General features: G+C 35.7%; 1 protein-coding gene across 1 annotated transcript; it reads left to right on the plus strand.

Moving 5' to 3' along the window:
* The first annotated feature begins 878 nt into the window (after positions 1-878).
* Positions 879-20,456, plus strand: LOC101244043 (outer envelope protein 64, mitochondrial). Its single transcript, XM_004248751.5, has 13 exons — positions 879-1,277; positions 1,476-1,628; positions 2,262-2,386; positions 2,991-3,116; positions 8,209-8,391; positions 8,521-8,665; positions 10,447-10,615; positions 17,093-17,227; positions 17,347-17,547; positions 18,321-18,445; positions 18,531-18,582; positions 19,177-19,246; positions 19,953-20,456. The coding sequence occupies exons 1-13, from the start codon at positions 1,048-1,050 to the stop codon at positions 20,033-20,035; spliced, it is 1,797 nt and encodes a 598-aa protein (XP_004248799.1). The 5' UTR covers positions 879-1,047; the 3' UTR covers positions 20,036-20,456.
* The last annotated feature ends 543 nt before the right edge of the window (positions 20,457-20,999 follow it).

The raw sequence follows: 20,999 nt of genomic DNA on the forward strand, positions 1-20,999 counted from the left end.
TCTATTTACTTGTGTTTTAGTAAAACGTTGTCTCGTCATCCAAAAAGAAATATGCACGTTATTAGAATCTCAATCTGCAAACTTTTATTTGTGACACTTTTTATACTATGTTTTGTGATTTCCCCCCCCCTATTATTATTATGTAAACATATATATTATCTAGTTAGTAAGGTCTTAGTCTAAAAAGATTTGATTGGTTATTATCATTTAATGAATTTTAGAATATATGCTTTGTGATTCTATACTTCTCGTTGAGTTTGCGTGATTCCACTAGGCTTTTATGATTTCTTAGTTTTAATATGCTTTTGTTGCATAATTTTTGTTGGATCATTCTTTATTCCCAAGTAGCTTTTGTATTGACAATGTCATATATGGTTGAAAAGGAAATTTCACATAATTTTAAAGAAGCTAGATTATTATGAAAGTCGTTTTTGACTATAAAATCCGATCTGTTGAATTCGCGATTAAATATAAAAAACGTGATTCAATCAAATTAATTTCAACAGAAATTGAGTATTATCAATGAAAATTTAAAAATTGATACTAGAAATTTGATGAACAAGTGGGATGAGTTCTCTTAGTTTATCTTTTTGTATTTGTATTTAGTTTTAAATTTTTGTACCTAATGAGATTTTTAAGCAATTGTATATTTTTAATATTTTTCTCCCACTAAGTTTCTCCTTTCTGCTATTTAACAATTGTATTATTTAAGTTAAAATAAATAATAACAACTTAAATAAGATACATAATAAATTAATATTTTGATATTTTAACTAAATATTAAAAATATTGACAATAAACATTAATATTTTGAAAAATTTTCCAAAATATTTTTGCATTTTTCTCTTAAAAGAAAATTCTGAAGGACATTTTTACTTGTGGGAAAAGGAAGATTCGGCGCGTGATGGAAACGTGCACAGGCACGTGGAAAGTTCTTTGGAGAAGACTCTTAAACCCCATTTCTGTGAAACCCAAAAATCAATACTAGCATAGCATTTCCCTTAAACCCTTTCAAAACCTTCAAATTTTGCTGCCGAGCTGCCGGTGATGACAAAACTCAATGTATCGAACCCCAAAGTCTGGGTTGTGATCGGCGTCGGATTCGCCGGAATATTGATCATGGCTGAGGTCAATCGGCGACGATTGAAAGCTAGAAACTCAATCAAACAAGACTTTGGCGCTTTTATTGAACGAATCGAGTTGCTTCCGTTTCCTCAACCACCTCCTCCAGCTGCTCGACTTTCCCTTTCTGGCCTCTCATTTGCCATCAAAGACAAGTTAGTGATACTCCTCTTTTCAAGTTAAATTTTGGCGGAACACTTTTTTCTTTTGTTATGTTGTGAGGGTTTTGGTTTTGGAAGGATTAGATCTTGTAGAAAAAAAATGTTTTGTTCATTGGACTAATAAATGTTTTGCTGCATTTCTGGACGTGGAATTGATTCTATTTCTTTTTTTCTCTACTTGCACTGTTATAGCATTGATGTGAAGGAATATGTGACGGGTTTTGGTAGTCCAGCCTGGAAACAGACGCATGAGGCGGCTACAAAGACAGCCATTGTTGTAACTGCTCTTCTGAAGAATGGTTCTACTTGTGTTGGGAAGACTATCATGGACGAATTTGGACTTGGGTATCTTTTGATTTTTCTGTTTATTCTTATGTCACATTAATTTTATATGAAATATTTGATTCTGCACGGAGCTTAAAATGTTAATTTTAATTATACACTACTTGAATAATCATTAAAGCAATCTTGAAAAGTAGTTTTATAGAGAAAGCATGACATCAAGTTTCAAATATTGAATAGTTTTAATGCATTTGAATCCGTAGAAGTTGTGAAAGATGTGGCCTCAGGGCTTTGGTTTAGTGATAAGAGCACAACAAGTAACGTGTCAGTCAGGCACACACACATTTGAATCCTGCCGCAACAGAAGCTTGGCAATGGAGAAGGGCACACCTATCATCCACCGAATACCTAATCGTGTGCCAGTGCCACTAGCTCTCGTGGTTTCTTGATTATAAAAAGAAAGATTGCGAAGATGTATAGAAATGGAATGGTGTAGCACATACTAGGATTTCTCGAAATGGGAAGACTCGCCAAAAAGTTGGGACGTAGTACGTTTTTCAGATATATACATGGCTATCATCTGATGCTACACTCTCTTTCCTCCCTCTGTGTTTCTTTTGGTTGAAGAAGACAATTTGTGTTTGAAGCAATGCAATTTCAGTGAGGGGAATTTATGTCTCTGTTGAAATGTTTCAGGATTACTGGAGAGAATGTGCACTACGGTACTCCAACTAATCCAAAATTGCCATCTCATATTCCAGGTGGTTCATCCAGTGGTTCAGCTGTTGCTGTTGCGGCTGAACTTGTTGATTTTGCTTTAGGTATTGTTGTCTATTTAAATTGCAGTTATTGAAAATTGCTGATTCAAAGTTTCCTTTTCTTCTATTTCCTGTGTCTGTTCAATTTAACTATAATGATTAAAGTATGAAGATGATGAAGTTACTAAATTCACAAATATGTTTGAGTTGTTGAAGATATTTTCATTTTGTAGTCACCAAGGATGTTTGTGTGAGGCCTAGTAGTCAATGAAGTGAGAGAAGAACCATGAGGTCTCCGGTTCAAATCCTGGAAAAAAAAACTCGGTGATCCTTTCCATACCTAGTACCTGGTGGGAGGTCATAGGTACCCGGTGGAATAGTCGAGGTGCGTCTAAGCTAGTTCAGACACCACCCGTCTTAAAAAAGATATATTCCTGCTATAGTCTAGGCCTCCTCTTTCCTTTTGTCTTCCTCTTATGGATAGATTTAACATTGAGTTGTGTTTTCCTCATCTTATATATCTGCGAAGTATGAACATGATGGAATGAGAGATTTAATTTTTAAGTTGGCCGGCTTCTGTTTAACTAATTACAGTGGTATTAATTTGTAAAAAAAGTTCTCTTTGGATTCAGAATGCTAGATGGTTACAGAGTCTGATCTATTGCAGGTACCGATATGACTGGGTGCATCAGAGTCCCAGCAGCATTTTGTGGTGTCTTTGGGTTTAGGCCGTCACATAGGGCCATATCGACTGTTGGTGTTCTGCCTGTATCACAAAGTTTGGACAGTATTGGTATGTATTATTTTGTTTTCTCTAGACTATTACCACAGTATTTGCTTTGTCACTAATGCAGAATATGTCTGGAGAGGCCAAATTCTGTATCTGTAGCCTATTAAGTAAACATTTAATCAAGAAGTAGAAAAACTCTCCCAGGAGAAGACCGTAATTCCTTGTCACAAACTGCGTTATTGGAACCAGGATAGTAGAGAGCTCTTCACTTTTTCCATATTAAAACAACACCAGTAAAGGAGAAATTAAAGTTGAGAAGTTTTTTTAACGCTTTTTCCCTCTTTACATTTGAGGCCCCCGATCCTACTCCAATTTTTGATACTTTTCATGACCACGGAACTAATTGACAGGCCAACCTACAACCCAGTTTCTGATACTTCTCATGACCATATAATTGACACGACAACCTATTGGAATGTCTTGATTTAGAGGGTTTTTTGGATTTGGCTTTTCAAAAATACCTAAAAGCTATAAGTTGGAAATACCCAACTTTTGTCTTTTAACTTATTTTTGTACTTTTCTGGCTTAAAAGTAAGTGCCTAATAACACTTCCTATTTATTTTTTTGAAATTGGTAAGGTTGAATTCTTCAGCTGGCTACCTCCAAAAAGGAATAATTACAGATTTCCTATCAAATCTTAGTAACACTTTCTATTTTTGCCAAACACTACAAGAAAGAGAAAAAGAACTTAGCCAAAAACACTTAAAATAAGTCAATCCGAACACTCAATTAGTAGGTAACTATGTGAGTACAAGGGAACTATCAACTACTTAATTAGTATTAAACAAGCATTTAACTAGCGCAATGTAAAATTAGGTAGCTTCCTCAGGAATAAAATCTATTGTGATAAAGGAAATAAGTTTTTTTTTATATAAATAAACAAGGGCTTGGAAACATTTCTATCACATGAGCATTAAGATGTTAAGTTTTGTCTCTAAATTTCTCCTTTTGAATAGGTAAAAAATATGGCTCTAAATTTCTTTACTTTCTGGCATAAAAAGGTTTGATCAAATCTTCTTCCAAAATATGGGAATCCCTGTATGGTGGGTGATTTGGAAGGAAAGAAATGCCCAAGTTTTTTGAAGGCAATATTATAGTTAAGGTTAAACGCAACTATATATACAATAAGCTTAAACTCAACTATATATTCCTGCTTAGTTCTTGATTCAACATTGGCACGCCAAATTTTTTAAGAGTCAAATGCCATGATTGGATTTCTTAGTTCTCTCACTCCTTGGGAAGTCTTTTCTTTCTCTTGGGTGTACCTGAAACATAAGAACCACAAGTTTCTGGATATTTGGGACACTATTTGAGAGATGAAATGAGACTTGTCTTTGATGAACCAATCCATTCTGACGTCAGATTAAGAATGGGCAACGGAACAGGATGTATCGGTACCAGTCCGGTACCGTTCCGGTTCGGTTGCCTACGGGACGGAACGGACATCCTGAACCGGGACACGAAACAGAATGGAATCGAGGTTTGGTACCGGTGTACCGGTACCGATTTATTCCGGTTCCGGTTCCGGTTCTGGTCCGGTTCGGTTCTGATTAATTAATATTTATTAATTAATTTATATTTAATGTATATATTGATTAATTTATATTATATATTTATAAATTATAATTTATATTTTATATTAAATAATAAATACTACCCAAGTAACCCAACTACTCCCTATTAGGATTACATTAGTATTATGTTCGAGACTTAGTTGAAACAGAACCGTTCCTAGAAGGTGGTTGCGTAAACTATGCACTCTACTAGTAGTTGTAAATTGAAATTGTAATTTATAATACAAATTCAAATAATTAAATTGATATTTTTTAATTTGTATAATTGTTTTATCCTTATTTTTGTTTAAATTTTTAAAATTACAAATTTAATTTATTTAAATTACGAGTTATAATTATTACTTATAACTTATAACATATTAATAAATAATAAAAGTAATAACTTATAAACTTCAAAAGATTTAAATCTTGAAAACTTAATTAGACTTACTTAACTTGCAAACTTAATAAGTACAATTTTTTAAAAAATATCTTTAAAATAACTTAAGTAAAAAATTACATTATAAATTTAAAAACTTAAATTTAACTTGGAAAAATAAAGAAATATTCATATTTCCGTAATTAAAAAAAATCATTTTTTGAAATAACTAGATGTGTCATCCCGTTTCGTTCCGGTCTGTTCCGGTTCCATCTCGATATATAGTGGGACGGGACGGAATCGAGTATCTGTCCTGTTTATTCGATCTGGTTCATCCAGATACCGATCAACGAACCGGTCAACTCGTCCCGTTCCGGTCCGATACCGGTTCGTTCCGGTCTGGTGATCCTGTTCCGATCCGTTGCCCAGTCTTACGTCAGATTGATGAAAGAACTGTATGCAAATTAGGACAAGTTTGAGAGGCAAGGCAGTTTCTTAGACATGCAAATTACCATAGGGTGAGGGAAAATTTTTCATCATTTGTGCCTCATCATTGGTTCACTTCATACCTTGACTATCTCTTTCCTCCAACGTTAGTTGTTCGGCTAAGTGTGCATTATAAGTGCTTAAGGAAGCAGGGTGTGCAGAAGATAGTGATTCAACAAATAGGTCAAGGCTAGTAATATAGCTGCCACATGCAAGGACACATGCTCAAAGGAGCAGACTGGGTGACAATTAATATAATGATAAGCTTCAAAATTCAAATCGAGTTCTCTATGATTTCTGAAGAGGAGCTTCCCTTTTACGAAGACCCTTCGATGAAGAGGATATTATGGACAACATCAAATTGTGCCAAGGAGAAAGCCCCAGACCCAGATGGCTCTCCAATGATTTTCTTCCTACACTTTCTCGGATGAAGTATAATAGGGACTTTGGCATATTTCAGTCTAATCTAAATTTTGAGAAGTGTTTTAATGCAACCTTTATTACATTAATACCTAAACAGTTTGGAGCCTCAGATCTTAAAGATTACAGACAAATTAGTCTGGTTGGAGGAGTGTACAAGACATGGCTAAGTTACTTTCTGAAAAGCTAAAGACAGTGGTGGATAAATTGGTAAATAAAAGTCAGATGACTTTTATAAAGGGAAGACGGATTATGGATGTTGCCCTAATTGCTAGCGAGTGTGTACTATAGACTGATGGATGAAAAATGTGAACGCAGGATTACTTTTGTAAACTAGACATTTAGAAAGCCTATGACCATGGTAACTGGTCTTTCTTACTCAATACTATGAGATAGATCAAATGGTTAAAGTGGATAGAGGCATGTATGAAGATTGTTGAATTCTTTGTCCTTGTCAATGGAGAGCTAGTAGGTTTCTTCAATGCCGAAAGAGGATTGAGACAAAGAGACCCTCTCTTCGTTTTTTTTGCTTATATTGGTATTGGAAGATTTTGATTTGATGACAATAGCCACAGAGAACAATTGCTAAGTGGCTTTCTAATAGGAGCCAGTAATAAGGGTGGAAAAGAGAACAGTCATCTGTTGTATGCAAGATGATACCCTAGTTTTTTGTGACCTTGAGATTGAGCAATTAAGATACATTAGACTAATTTTAATTCTTTTTGAAGCTGTAGCAAGGACTAAGTGTAAACTAGGCAAAAATTAGATTGATCCCTATCAAAGAAATTCCTCAGATTCATATATTGTGATCTACTTACTTGGTTGTAGAGTAGAGGGACTACCTACCACTTATGGGAATGCTACTAGGTAGTAGGCACAACTTTAGAAATATGGGATGGAATCATGGAAAAGACAAAAAAGAAGTTAGCAAGATGGAAAACTCAATACCTCTCACGGGGAGGTAGAACCATATTGATAAAATCAATATTAGACTCACTTCCCACCTATGTAATGTCTCCATTTCCTATTCCCTCTAAGGTGGTGAAAATATTAGATGGACTCATAAGAAACTTCCTCTGGAAAAAAGGCAAAGAAGAAAAGGGCTATCATCTAGTGAATGGAATACAATAATGCTAGCAAAGGAAAGGGAGGCTTGGGAATCCATAATTTGAGAGTGAGCTTAGTCCTTGGGTCTTAAGACAACTTCAATGCCATGTGTTGGGGAGTGTGGAGATACATGCATCAGAGCCATGTAGACTCACCTGAAGAAGAACTAACTCTCAAGGTGGGGAGCCATGTAGACTCACCGGAAGAGTACCTTTCATATCATTCATTAAAAAGAATTGAGAATGGACAATTGTGTACTAAACTATATGTATTTCATTTGTTAATAAGAAAGAACACCTAACAAACCAAAAATACCGAGAACAAAGATATGTTTCACAACTTGGTAATACAAGAAGGAACTTTGGAAAAAGCAATGGGAAGAGTTACTCTGATACCCATGATGAGGCCTATTTGGATAGAATCGTAACTTATAATTGCCTTGGCTAACTCATGAGAAGCTGCAAAGAAGAGGCTTTGAAATATCTTCTGATGTTCACTGTGTAATGAGACAAATGAGACTAATAGCCATCTATTCCTCCATTGCAAAGTCACCGCTCAATTGGGCCATTTTTCTAAGCAGAACACACACAAACTGGAATGCAAGAACACAATGCAGACCTTCTTAGTTGCTGGGCGAGAAGAGGGGGGAGTAAGAGCCAGAAGAAATGGTGGAACATGATACCATCTTGTATATGGTGGACTATTTGTAGGGGAAGACTCAAGAAGTTTATGGAAAATACTGCAGAATGAGTGCAAAAGATCAAATGGCGTTGTATGAAGACTTCCTTCTTTTGGTGTAAAGAGGAGGATATAGAGGATGCTGGACAGATTTTAAATTTTTTCTCTTCTTTTTAAGTTTAGTACGGCTTTCTTGAGTTGGTCTTTTTTGGGTCACTGATTTAAATCTTTTTGATTGTTCCAGTATACTCTCATTGCTGAGGAATACAACTTCACCTTTATCAAAAAATAATTGCCCTTGCTAAATTTATTGACGGTAGAGATAAAAAAATCATTTGCTTCTGAATTTTGATTAATTGAAATTTAAGATGTCAGTATTGTAAATATACAGACCGCCTCTTTGGGCTTTTAGGTATTCCTGCTAGGCATTGAATCAGTTGTCTATTCTTTATGGTGGCAATCCCTTTTACAGGATGGTTAGCTCGTGATCCATCTGTGCTGCATCGAGTTGGACATGTGTTGCTTCAGATACCATCAATTGAACCTAAGAGGACAAGATGCTTTGTTATAGCTGATGATCTTTTTCAGCTCTGTAATGTACCAAAACAGAAGACAGTGTATGTTGTCACCAAAGTAATAGAAAAATTATCTGGATGTAAGTTGCAGTTTACTTTTTCTTTTTCCTCCTAGTGTAAATTATAATTTTTCGATGGACTCATTTGGTTGCCAGATGCTGGCACTCTATTTCTTTATATCACTTCTCATTTTTCTTGTATTCGCACAGACCAGGCACCCAAACATCTGAACCTTGGGCAGTATATTGCATCAAACGTACCCAGCTTAAAAGGTTTCATTGAACAATCAACCATCCAGCAGAATGGGATGTCTACTCTACGAGCTCTCTCTTCTGTGATGTTTCTTCTTCAAAGGTCATGCACATGCCATACTTTGAATATTTTACTAGGCTGATCTTCTTACTAGAAAGTGATATAACTTTTAAGCTACTTTTATTATGCTTTCCACTTTCATGTTTCTTTTTTGACAATGTGTCCTGCTATCGGTAGTATCTTAGTGGTTTATTATTTAGTATGCACAGAATCAGTTAAAATGAAGTGGTATATGCCAGAGAAGACAATAGACCTCTTGAGTGTTTGGAGTGGAGAAGTTGGCGTTGTTAACCAAAGGAAATGATGGCAAACCATCCTAGTGTGCATTTGGTGACAGTCTGGAAGGAAAGAAATTTCAGGACTTTTTGAGAATACAATGAACTTCTCAGAGAGAATCAAATTAAATTGGATATTACTTTTTATTTTCTTGGATTAAGGGATGCTGTAAATGATAGTGAACCCATACTGCAAAGCTATACAATCCCTGTAAGTTTTTGTTGATTAAGGGGAATTTTATGTTTTATCTCCTCTGGAGATTGTATTCTCTCTTCTTTATCAGCAAAGACTTGGTGCTGATGTTTTAATGAAATGAGACCATTCTCCAAAAAATAGTAAAAGGAATTGGTTTCAAAGATTTGAGTCTCTTTAATGGATTCTCTCTTCACAAGAATCTCTCTGCATTGAAATCTCCAATCCCTATCTGTAATCTCTTCCTACTCGTATTTCATTTGGCCGTAGTTTAGTTATGGCCTCCTGCATTGGGTTGGACGACCATCTTGAGAGAAAGGAGTGTTTGTTTATGTGAGGAATCTCAGATAGGCATCCACAAAATATTGAGCTACTGTTTTTTCTGCTCTTCAAATACAGGTCAATATTGTTGACAGTATCATCCTTCTGTCTCGCATCTCCTTACCCTGTTGGCTTCTACTTCTATGGAGACATTTTGTTTTTCGGAAGTTCTTCGTTTGTGCGTTTTTTGGGTGCTGGAAATCTCATCTAACGTTTTGTAATATATTGATTTACATAGAAAAACTAGAGAATTAATCTCATTCTTGGTTTAAGACATAATCTCTAGTTTATTGATAACTTCAAATTTGGCATATAGTAAAATATAAATTATCTGACACTCATGCATTACATGATGTCTAAACTCCTTTATGGAGTATTTGACATTGGGACTACTGTAATTGCAAGCTGAATGGTTTCATTCTCTAAAACTCTTTTTTCGATCCTATCTAAATTGTTCTTCTGTTTAGCATGTTCATCGAGCGAGCTTAGTGGGATTTTCAACTTTTCTCTGTTGAATATACCGAGAAGGCTTCTGTAGAGTTTATGTTCTATCACCAGAACAGCTATGGGACATACCTAGTTGTGGCACTGATGTTTTATTAATCTACTTCCACCTTGAGACTTTCAACTTCTAACTGGCATTTTCATAATTTTAAAGCATCCCATCGTTCACCAAATTTGGTAAATTTGTCAGAACTGCAAATGATTTGGAAGTTAAGTAGCAGTTGACTGGTTAATTGATAGTTACATTGGCTGTATTTTGCCCGTCTAGTGGTAAGCATTGACAGCCATGTGCAAGCTGATGCTGATTGTGGATGATAGCAGGTAATGGTGGGGTTAACTGGATTTATTTTTGAATGAAGAGGGGATTACTACTCTTTTGTTGCCTTTCCTGATTTATAAATACGCTCAACGACTACACATGTGCTAAATCTGGTTGTTCCATCTTCTTCCTATTTGATGTTGTTCAAAATTCTGATTTAGTCGAGGTAATGATTTCCCTGTGATCATCTCTGATGCTTAGTTTTTCTCAGATATGAGTTTAACACAAATTATGAAGAATGGATGAAGGCTGTGAAACCGAGGTTGGGTTCTCAAGTTACCAATCACATTGCTGCAGCAGATACCTTGGCTCCTGAGAACATCAAAGTTCTTTACAAAGTTAGGACCGAGATGCGAGTTGCTATGCAGAATCTTTTGAAGGTACCTTTAGACAACCTCAAGTAAAAAATGAAATTCTCCTTTTCTGTTATGATTCCTTTTCTCCACTTTCTTCATCTTTCCCATCTTTTTTTTGTTTTTGTTTTGGGGGGCTGGGGTGTCGGGATTACCACTCCATTTGTGGCAGCTACCATTAGCTTCTTTTATTCTTCGTCAAAGCCACTTAATCAGGGGTGTATCTAGGAGGGGGTCACAGGGTCTTGATCCCATGCTCTCCTGAAATCACGTGGAGTAGTGTTATATTTTTTTTATAAATGCTTAAATATAGATGTGTGAACCAACACTCGAAGTATCATATAATGCAATGATGCCTGGGTGCACATCTCTAAGTGAAAATAGAAATTTAAATCTTATATCTATCTTTGTCTTTTTTGTTATAAATTAGGTAACACCTCTTTAAGTACCATTCGTAGCACTTTTGGGGTTTTAATTAATATATTTCTTTCTTTTTCTGCTGTAACCTTTCAAAATTTTCAAGTTTGTCACATTGGAAATTCCTACTTTGGCAATGCAAAATTTTTATGCAATGAAGCCAATGTGTATATTAAAACAATTAGTTCTCGATGATATAGCACAATCAATGATCTCAATACCTTCTACACAAGATGTAACTATATGTATAAAATCACTATCTGAATATAAGAATCAATTTTGGACCTATAATTTTAAATGTTTAACGGTTCAAGTGATAAGAACCTGAAGGTCAAACCAATCAAATTTATATATTAAATCCATCTTTTCATAAGTGCACCCATCCTTTAGAAATTTTGCATATGCCTTTGCACATAATATTTCACATTGTTAGAACAAAAATACTCAAGAAACTGATTTGAAAAAATAAAAATAGAGTGAACTTATGAAATTCCTTGTGTATATTAATCTGCCGAAAGTCTAAATTTATACAATGAAAAAACATAAACATTAAAACTAAAATAAGAATATGTGCCACTAACTACCATAAAAGGAGGCCACTAACAGCCATAATGAGGCCACTAACTTCAGAAAGTTGAGCAACTAAAGTTGACTAAGTCTAGCTAGAAAATAGGAAGCACTAAATTGAAATAAGAAAAAAACTGTAAAAATAATAATAAGCTGAAAAAATGCCAATTGTCTAACACTCCTCCTTGGCATTTTTGTGGCAAACACCAATTCTTTGCTTCAGATCTTCAAACCTTTCCTTTGGCAATGAATTGGTGAAAATGTCAGCTAACTGGTTCTCAGATGAACAATGAACAAGCAACACTTCATTAGATTGTTGGACTTCTCTAATAAAATGAAACTTGATCTTGATATGTTTAGTTCGACCATGAAACACTGGATTTTTTGAGATTGAAACTGCTGAACTGTTGTCACACATGATCTTGGTAGCTTTTTTTTGTTCATGGCCTAAGTCTTTCATCATCTTCCTGAGCCAGATAACTTGATTCACAGCAGATGCAGCAGCTATGTACTCAACTTTTGCTGTTGATTGAGCTGTAGTTTCTTGTTTCTAGAACTCCAACTAAAACAACTTGTCCCCAAACAGAAGAGATATACAGATGTGCTTCTGGAATCATCAACTCCACCACCCCAATCACTATCAGAGTACCCGATCAGGTTCATAGTTACTTCGGTAGATTTTGGGAAAAAAATTCCAAACTTGCTAGTTCCTTTAATATACCTTAACATTCTTTAAGCAGCTGTGAGGTGTGTGTCTCTAGGCGAATGCATGAACCTAGAGAGCAAACTAACAACAAATAGAATGTCTGGCCTGCTTGCGGTTATATATAGAAGACTGCCAATTAAGCTTCTATATCATCCAATTTTTCAGAATCCTCATCCTTGCCAAGCTTCACACTAGTAGATATTGGAGTACTCACAGGTTTGCAGTCTTGCATTTTGAACCTGTTTAAAATATCCAAAATGAACTGGCATATGAAAATTCCATCACTGGACTGCAACACTTCCATGCCGAGAAAGTACTTCATGACTCCGAGATCAGTCATTTCAAAGATTTTCTCTATTTCATCCTTGAACCTTTGGATTAGTTCAATTTTGCTTCCTGTCACAAGCATGTCATCCACATAAATTGAGACAATTAAGGACTCACCTGCAGCATTGACTTTCACATACAAAGTAGCTTTCACTTTGACTTCTACTAAAGCCAAGTTGGATGAGATGATTGTCCATCCTCTCATGCCATGCCCTTGGGGCTTGTTTTAGGCCATACAAGGCCTTTGTTAAGAGATAAACTTGATCCTCTTTTCCAAGAGTTGAGAAACCATCAGGTTGCTCTACCTAAATCCTCTCAGCAAGCAAACCATTCAAGAAAGCCGATTTGACATCAAGTTGATGAATCTGCCAGGAACTATGAGATGCAAATGCAAGAATAAGCTTGATTGTGTCATACCTTGTTACAGGAGCAAATGTTTCCTGGTAATCCACACCATGTTGTTGTGCGTATCCCTTCACCACCAATCTAGCCTTATGTTTGCAAATTGTTCTATCAGGATCGAGTTTTGTCTTGAAAATCCATTTTACACCAATTACCTTGCGAATTCTAGGTCTGTCAACAAGCTGCTAGGTTCCATTCTTCTCGATCATGTCTAGTTCTTCTTGCATAGCTCTCCTCCATGCCTGAGAGTTTTGTGCTTCAGCATAGCTTGTTGGTTCAGAGCTAACCAAATTACACCGCTGATAGACATCTTTTAAGGATCGAGTTCCATCTCTGGTACATCATCCACTAGTTCATCTTCTGAAAGTTGAGGCTGCTCTATTGAAAATGAATCAGAATAAGAGGTCTTCTGATTTTTCCAATCTCTACCAGCTGCTTCACAAACTTCACTTCTCGGCTGAGAATTAGTTTGTCTGATTTCAAACAGAAAATCCTGTAACCTTTGGATGAACTATAGCCCATAAGTATGCCTTTATGAGCCTTGTTATCTAGCTTACTCCTTTTTGTTTATGGAACTCGATAATAACATATACACCCAAAGATTCTGAGATGGTGTAGTGTTGATTTGTTCCCACATCAAGCTTCATATGGAGTCATGTCCTGCAAGGCCTTAGTAGGCAATCTGTTCAGCAAATATACAGAGGTATTGACTGCCTCAACCCAAAACTGATTTGGGATCTTTCTTTCTAGCAAAAGACATCTGGCCATCTCCATTACTGTCATGTTCTTCCTTTCAGACACGCCATTTTGTTGTGGAGTGTATGGTAATGTCAATTGGCGTTAAATACCTGTGCTATTACAAAGCTCCACAAATTGAGAAGAAGTGTATTCTCCTCCATTGTCAGACCTTAAAGCCTTAATACTAAGATTACGTTGATTTTCTACTAAAGCTTCAAATCATTTAAAAACATCAAAGACTTCACTCTTCAGTCTTATGAAATAAACCCAACACATTTTGGTGTAGTCATCAATAAAGAGGAGAAAATATCTGTTACCACTCAGCAAATCTGTTTTCATTGGGCCGCAAACATCTGTATGAATGAGCTGAAGTTTTTGGTTAGCTCTTCGTACTTGATTTGCTTGAAGTGGCAATTTTGTTTGCTTTTCCTGTTGGCAAGTTTCACAAACTTGAGCATTAGAAAGAAATTCAGGCATATTTTCCACTAGCTCCTTTTTTTCATCTCTACGATGCTTCTCAGATTGAAGTGACCAAACCTTTTGTGCCATAGGTTTGTACGTGTTTGTGAAGTAATAGTGTAAGCCTGCTCAGTTATTTTCTCCCAATCAACTAAAAACATTCTGTTGCTCATCTTGACATAAAATAACTCTACTCCAGATGGGTCAGAAACTCATGATTCTTACAATGCAGAGAATAATTATTTTCAAGCATTTGTCCAACACTCAACAAATTTTGACTCATATCAGGTGTGTACAAAACATCAAAAATAGTTTTGATACCTGATATTGTTGAGATAGACACTGTACCTCTGCCTTTGACTTTTACTGCCTCACCGTTTCCCACTTCTACTTTAGATTTGTAAGTATCATCTAGGAATTTGAACAGTTCAACATTATTGCACAAGTGATTTGTGCAACCACTGTCAAGAAGCCATGAATCAGAGGATTCAATGATTGAAAAGTATGAAGCTGCAAATAGTTGCTCTTCATGTGCATCGCCAGCTTTCGCTACTTGTGCTTGCAAAGCACCAGAGGCCTTTGCTCTCGATTTGCAGACCTTGGATACGTGTCCCGTCTGCTTACAATTGCCACATATAGCATCAACTCTCTTCCAATAATACTTCTCCAGATGTGTATTTCTTTTACAATGTTTGCAAGGAGGGAACTTCTGCTTCACATCTCCACTATTGTTTCCTCCATCATGTTTGCCCTTATTCTTTTGGTGGAATTGTTGCTTTCTTTTTTGCTTTTGTACAGAGAAAGCTCCTTCAATGAACTTTTCCCATCTCATTGTCCTCCTTTGCTCTTGTGCTTGAAGAGCACTCATTAGTTCACCTAATGAAAGTTTGCTTAGGTCCTTGGATTCTCCAAGAGAGGAAACCTTAGATTCAAATCTCTCAGGAAGAGTCACAAGAACTTCTCCACAATTCGTTTATCTGTAAATTCTTCACCAAGAACTGCAGTGTTTTGGAAGCGAGAAGCAAAAAAAAGCGACGAGGGCTTGCTTCACAGAAGCGAGAAGCGTGAAGCGAAGCGTGCACTTTTTTTAAAAAAAGCGACATTTAGTATAAAAATAAAAAAATATTAAATAACTAAATAGAGGTAATATAGTCTTAGATTGAAAGAAATTACATAGGCAAAAATACTCATAAGTCATAACATATAAAGCAAAAAATCAAAAACATAATTAAATCTCAAAGATTCAAACTCCTATTCTTCAACAAGGCTGCTAGACTGATCACAAAATAAAAAAATAAAAAAAAAGCAAAAGAATTGAAAAAAAAAACAGAGGAGGCAGCAGTCAGTAAATTAGAAACAGAGCAGGCAGCAGAGATGAAGAAAAGAAGAGAAGAAGAAGAAAAAACTAGAGTAGTCGAAACTCGGAGAGATGAAGAGATGAAGCACAGGCGAAGATTGTATATTTCAGGAGAAAAGAAACTCATAGAGATGAACTAATAAACATTAGCTAAAAAAGAGATGAACAAAAAGTTACTTGTAGTCGCGGTCGAGGTTGAAGAGAGAGGCAGCCTTAGTCAAGATCGTCAGGAGAGAAAGAAGGGAAAGAAGTATTGTGAAACAAGAGCCGTGAGGAGAGAAAGAAGGGAAAGAGTCGTGAGGAGAGAGAAGGTTATATTTCAGATTTTTTTTTTTAAAAAAAACTATTTTTTTAAAAGAACAACTAATTGTCGCTGTTTTTATAAAAAGCGCGCTTTATTGCGCTTTTGCCTTAGGGTTACTTCTCGCTTCTTCATCTGAAGCGAGAGCTTTTTTCAGATCGCCTCGCCTCAAGATAAAAAAGCGCACAAGGGTCGCCTCGCTTTGGAGCGCGCTTTTCTGTGCTTTTCACAACGAAGTCTAATGTTATTTACGATTAAAGGATATTCGATCAGCATACTTATTGGTAGTTTCATCCTCCTGCATATTCAATGACTCAAACTCTTTTTTTTTTAGGTTCAACACTTGCATTTGACGTGTTCTATTGCTGCCTTGATATTCTTCTTTCAACCTATCCCAAGCCTCTTTTGCAGTTTTTCAAGCCATGATTCTCTAAAACACAGTATCTGCCACAACATTCTGCATAAGCGACTTGGCTTTAGATTTCTTTGCCTTCTCTTCGTTGTTGGATTTGACTGAGCCAAGGTAGGATTTGCTGATAGAGCAACAAGTGGTTTATCTTCCGTCACAGTTTCCCAAAGTTCATAGGCTTCCAAAAAGCTTGCATCTTCACAGACCAGATTTGGTAATTTTCACCAGTGAAAGTGAATGGTGGATTTAAAGATAGGTTGTTGGATGCCATTTGTGTTGTTGGTCAAAACTTTTTTTTTTGTCCTGTAAGATCAACAAGAGGCTCTGATACCACCGTTAGAACAAAAATACTCAAGAAACTGATTTGAAAAAATAAAAATAGAGTGAACTTATGAAATTCCTTGTGTATAATAATCTGCAGAAAGTCTGAATTTATACAAAGAAAAAACATAAACATTAAAACTAAAATAAGAACATGTGCCACTAACTACCATAAAAGGGGGCCACTAACAGCCATAATGGGGCCACTAACTTCCGAAAGTTGAGCAACTAAAGTTGACTAAGTCTAGCTAGAAAATAGGACGCACTAAATTGAAATAAGTAAAAAACAGTAAAAATAATAATAAGCTGAAAAAATGTCAATTGTCTAACACACATAACTTTGGTATAAATTTCAGGAGAATAGTTTTGAAAAGTTCACTATGTCATTTACCACTTCAAAAATGTCTGATGCAATATCTAGTCTTGCATCCCCTTTTTATGTAACAATGTTTGTTTTTCGGTAACTTGTGTCTCAAGGACTCATTTCGTTTTGTTTGAAGAACGATGGCATATTGGTTCTTCCGACGGTTGCAGATCCTCCTTTAAAATTAAAGTCAAGGAAAGGTCTATATGCTGAAGTTCATGATAGAGCATTTGCTTTATTGGGCATTGCCAGCATGTCAGGATGTTGTCAGGTAATTCCATGTTGCAGTATTCAATCATCAAGTATACTTAGTCATCCTCATACTTTAGTTTTCTTTCCATATTTTAGTGCTTTCACTGTGCACAATCTGTTCCTTGTTTTGAATGTCAGGCTGCCATTCCTTTTGGAGAACATGAGAACTATCCTATCTCCCTGTCATTTATTGCATCTCACGGGACTGATAAGTTTCTACTTGACACTGTCTTGGATATGTACTCATCTATCCAAAATGAAGTAAGCATACAATCCAGTGCATCTCCATTACCAGATACCAATGGTAGCATTGATGCATCTGAGCTTTTGAAAGAAAAGGTTTTATTCTCCACTTTATTTCTTTTAATATGCTAAAATTAATTGCTTTGACATGATCATTTTGCAGATCTCTAAGTTGGGCATCACACTGTTCTGTTTCATAAGTTGGGCATCACACTATTCTGTTTCCTTATCTGAAAGTCTGCAAAGACCTGATAGTTAAATTCCCAGATCCTTATTACAGCCTTTTAGCTGCAAGCCCCAAAGATACAATATTATCTCTAATGAGGAGCAGTATGGGACACTTGAAATTATTATTATTCAATATAGATGTCTGATTAAATATTTGGAATTTTCTTCCAATTTTTCCACATTGTAATCATCCTTGCTTCTTGTTATTTTGCCTTCAGGAAGGTGAGAAGCAAAATGCTCTCATTTTTTCTTCATATCTTTACCAAATTTGTGCATTTCCACTTTATCTCTCTTGCCTGGTCTCTCCTCCAAAAGAAGAGTCTGCTAATAAGACATACCAGTAACATTCAGTTTCTACTCAAAATGCTACTGGCACGTGGTTTACCATAATTGTAGCAAATTTTGCAAGCATGGCTAACAGTCTATACTACAGATTTTTAAGTTCAGTCTTAAATAACAGTATATGCAATTGTTTTCTTTTTGATACTGTGTTTTAGGCTTCTTGAAACTAACCAATGAGAAATGAAAGAATTTTGTGCCTGATAGTCATTCGTCTTCAATTTACCATCTTTGAAGGTTGTGGGCTCTATCGTTAGTATGCTCTTCTAGTTTCTCATGGTAATTTGATGCATCCTATATAGGGAAATGCTGCATATAAGGGCAAGCAGTGGAACAAAGCTGTAAGCTACTATACAGAAGCAATAAAATTGAATGACAACGCTACATATTATTCCAACCGGGCAGCTGCTTACTTAGAATTGGGATGGTATGATAATAAATTATGATACTAGTGCAACTTCTTCAATGTTTTTTGTTTGAATTCGTCTTTTACTGAGTGATTTAACTTGCAGCTTCCACCAAGCTGAAGAGGACTGTACTAAAGCAATTTCACTTGATAAAAAGGTATAAGGAGAAACTTGGAATTTTGCGACTAATATTAGTGAACTGTTTAACTTCTTTTTTTTGACCAATCTAATACTGTTTCGAAATGCTACTTCAGGGTGATAGTATTCAAACACTTGTATTGCCATATTGATGAAGGGCTTTTCATCCTATTACAGGGCTTTTAATGGGAAATCTTTTAAAAAGTTAAACCTTAAAGGAGTGTTAGTTTTGAAAAGAACTCTTTTTTCCGTCTGTTTATATTTGCTGTCTGGGTTTTTTTACTGTGGATATTATGGAGTAATCTAAGCCTAACATAAAATGCACCCAAAAGTTTATCAGTAAACATATGAATTTCTCAAGTACGTTTACAATTAAATGAGTGGTGGTTGAAACTCCTTTCAAGCAAATTTTTCTGAGTTGTGTAAAGATATATCAATGTTGTACAATTTTTCTTGTGGTGTAGACTCATATTATTCCACCTTTTTCCTCTTGTAGCTTAGGTTCACTATTTGATGCATGAGAGTGTAGATGCCCATCTCCCCATACATTCAATTTCCATTTTTATGATCCAAATGTATTCTGACTGGTGGATTTTTTTATTTTTATATGCAGAATGTAAAGGCTTATATGAGAAGGGGAACTGCCAGAGAGTCCCTTCTCTTCTATAAAGAGGCTCTTCAAGGTAAGGCTGTGAATTGTGATGTTATGTGGCAGTCTGTCTGTTGCAAGGTGCATGTTTGCAGTTCTTTGCGCTGTTTGTGCGTGCAACTTTATCTTTAGTCCTTTACAGCTATCTTTTAATGGTCTCATTTGCGTAGGAAGAAATCCTTAATTGCACAGAATAGTTCAGAATTGTTATCTCCCCATGACTAGCTTTCAAAAACTAATGACAAATATTATTTACAAAATCTGATTTAGTCATCTCATGTAAGTTTCAAAAGATCTGTAGTACGCCGCTCGAGGGGGGAGGGGGTCAGATTTCTGGGTTGGCTGCTATTTCATTATTAAGTGCCTTGTGTGTCAAACGGGCAGATCTAAGTAGCTGTGGGCGTGATCAGGTCGGATTAAAATAGCAGTAGGTGCAATATCTCAGCAGTTGTTTTTGGCTTATGCTCATACATGCATATGGATAAATATGCGTTGAAAAATAATAATAATAATAAAATAGCTATGTTTGTGTAACCATTTTCTAGTTAATCCTTATAATTTTTGAGGAATATTATGCTGACTGTAAATTTTGTGACTTGCTTTCCATATTATCTTTTCATGTTAACTCTGAACTATATTTATAAAAGTCAGGTTGGATGGTCTGTCCTGGCCAGAGATGGGCATCCAGTTTCCTTGTAGTTAGTTCATTTATTAATTTACTGTGGATTTTGATATTGCAGATATTAGACATGCACTCGTTCTGGAACCACAGAATAAGTATGCAAGTGTGTCCGAAAAGAGACTCAGAAAGCTAATTAGTTGATCACTTACTGCTAAGACTAATGATAATAAAAACCCAGAGGAAAATCAGCGGGGTAATGTATAGGTCAAAAAGGCAGAGGACTTTTTAAAAAGAGATACAGATGAACCTTGCTGAGTTACTGGAAGCTAACTATAAGTGTATGATTCCTTGTATTTGCTCATGGATATCTGTTCTTTTTCTTCTTTCTGGTCTAAGTCTCCACATGTAATGAATTCATCCATTGGAGAAAAATAATCTGTTTACGTTCCCATTTGTTATCGAGACACCTTTAAGTCTTAATTGGAGGATGCTATATGTTGTCAACTTTTGTATGTAGCCAACACAAAGTAGTTAATTTTGTTCACCATCACCATCCTGATGAGTGATAAACTACTTTAAGTTTCTGGACTTTCTGCAATGAGCCTTGTGAATTGTGTTTAAAGCAGTCTGGATTATGAGATGTTTTATTTTTCCTGATTGGGGACTACTACATATCTCAATATAAATACTATTGAGTATGTCTAATCTCCCATAGGATAGTTTTATGTTGCTAATTAAATTGTGTCCCTCTTTAATTTTTTCTTGTGAAAATACCTTATAGTTCAAATCTAGTCTTGTTCAAGAGTTGTCCTATCAAGAAGCCTTATCCAACAAGAAACATCGTACAAGTATGAATATTGAAGATTGTGAGCATTGTATGATGTTGTGTGATGGAAAACCATATTTTACGATGTAGGATAAAATGTGTATTGAGTCGTTCACAACAGACTTGATCGATGGAGAACTATAGGAATCACAAATAGCAATGGATCATTTAGTACAAGTGACATTTCAGGTGGCCTTTTAAAAATTCTCTTGCATAATCCTTCAATCGTTCCCCTTTATCAATACTACTCTCACATGTGTCTCTGTATATTCTTGTACCTCCCTGCTATTCATCATTCAAATTCCCACCATTTCACATCAACAGGCACTACATACATAG

The sequence above is a fragment of the Solanum lycopersicum genome, chromosome 10 (genome assembly GCF_036512215.1).
Source record: "Solanum lycopersicum chromosome 10, SLM_r2.1".
NCBI lineage: Eukaryota > Viridiplantae > Streptophyta > Magnoliopsida > Solanales > Solanaceae > Solanum > Solanum lycopersicum.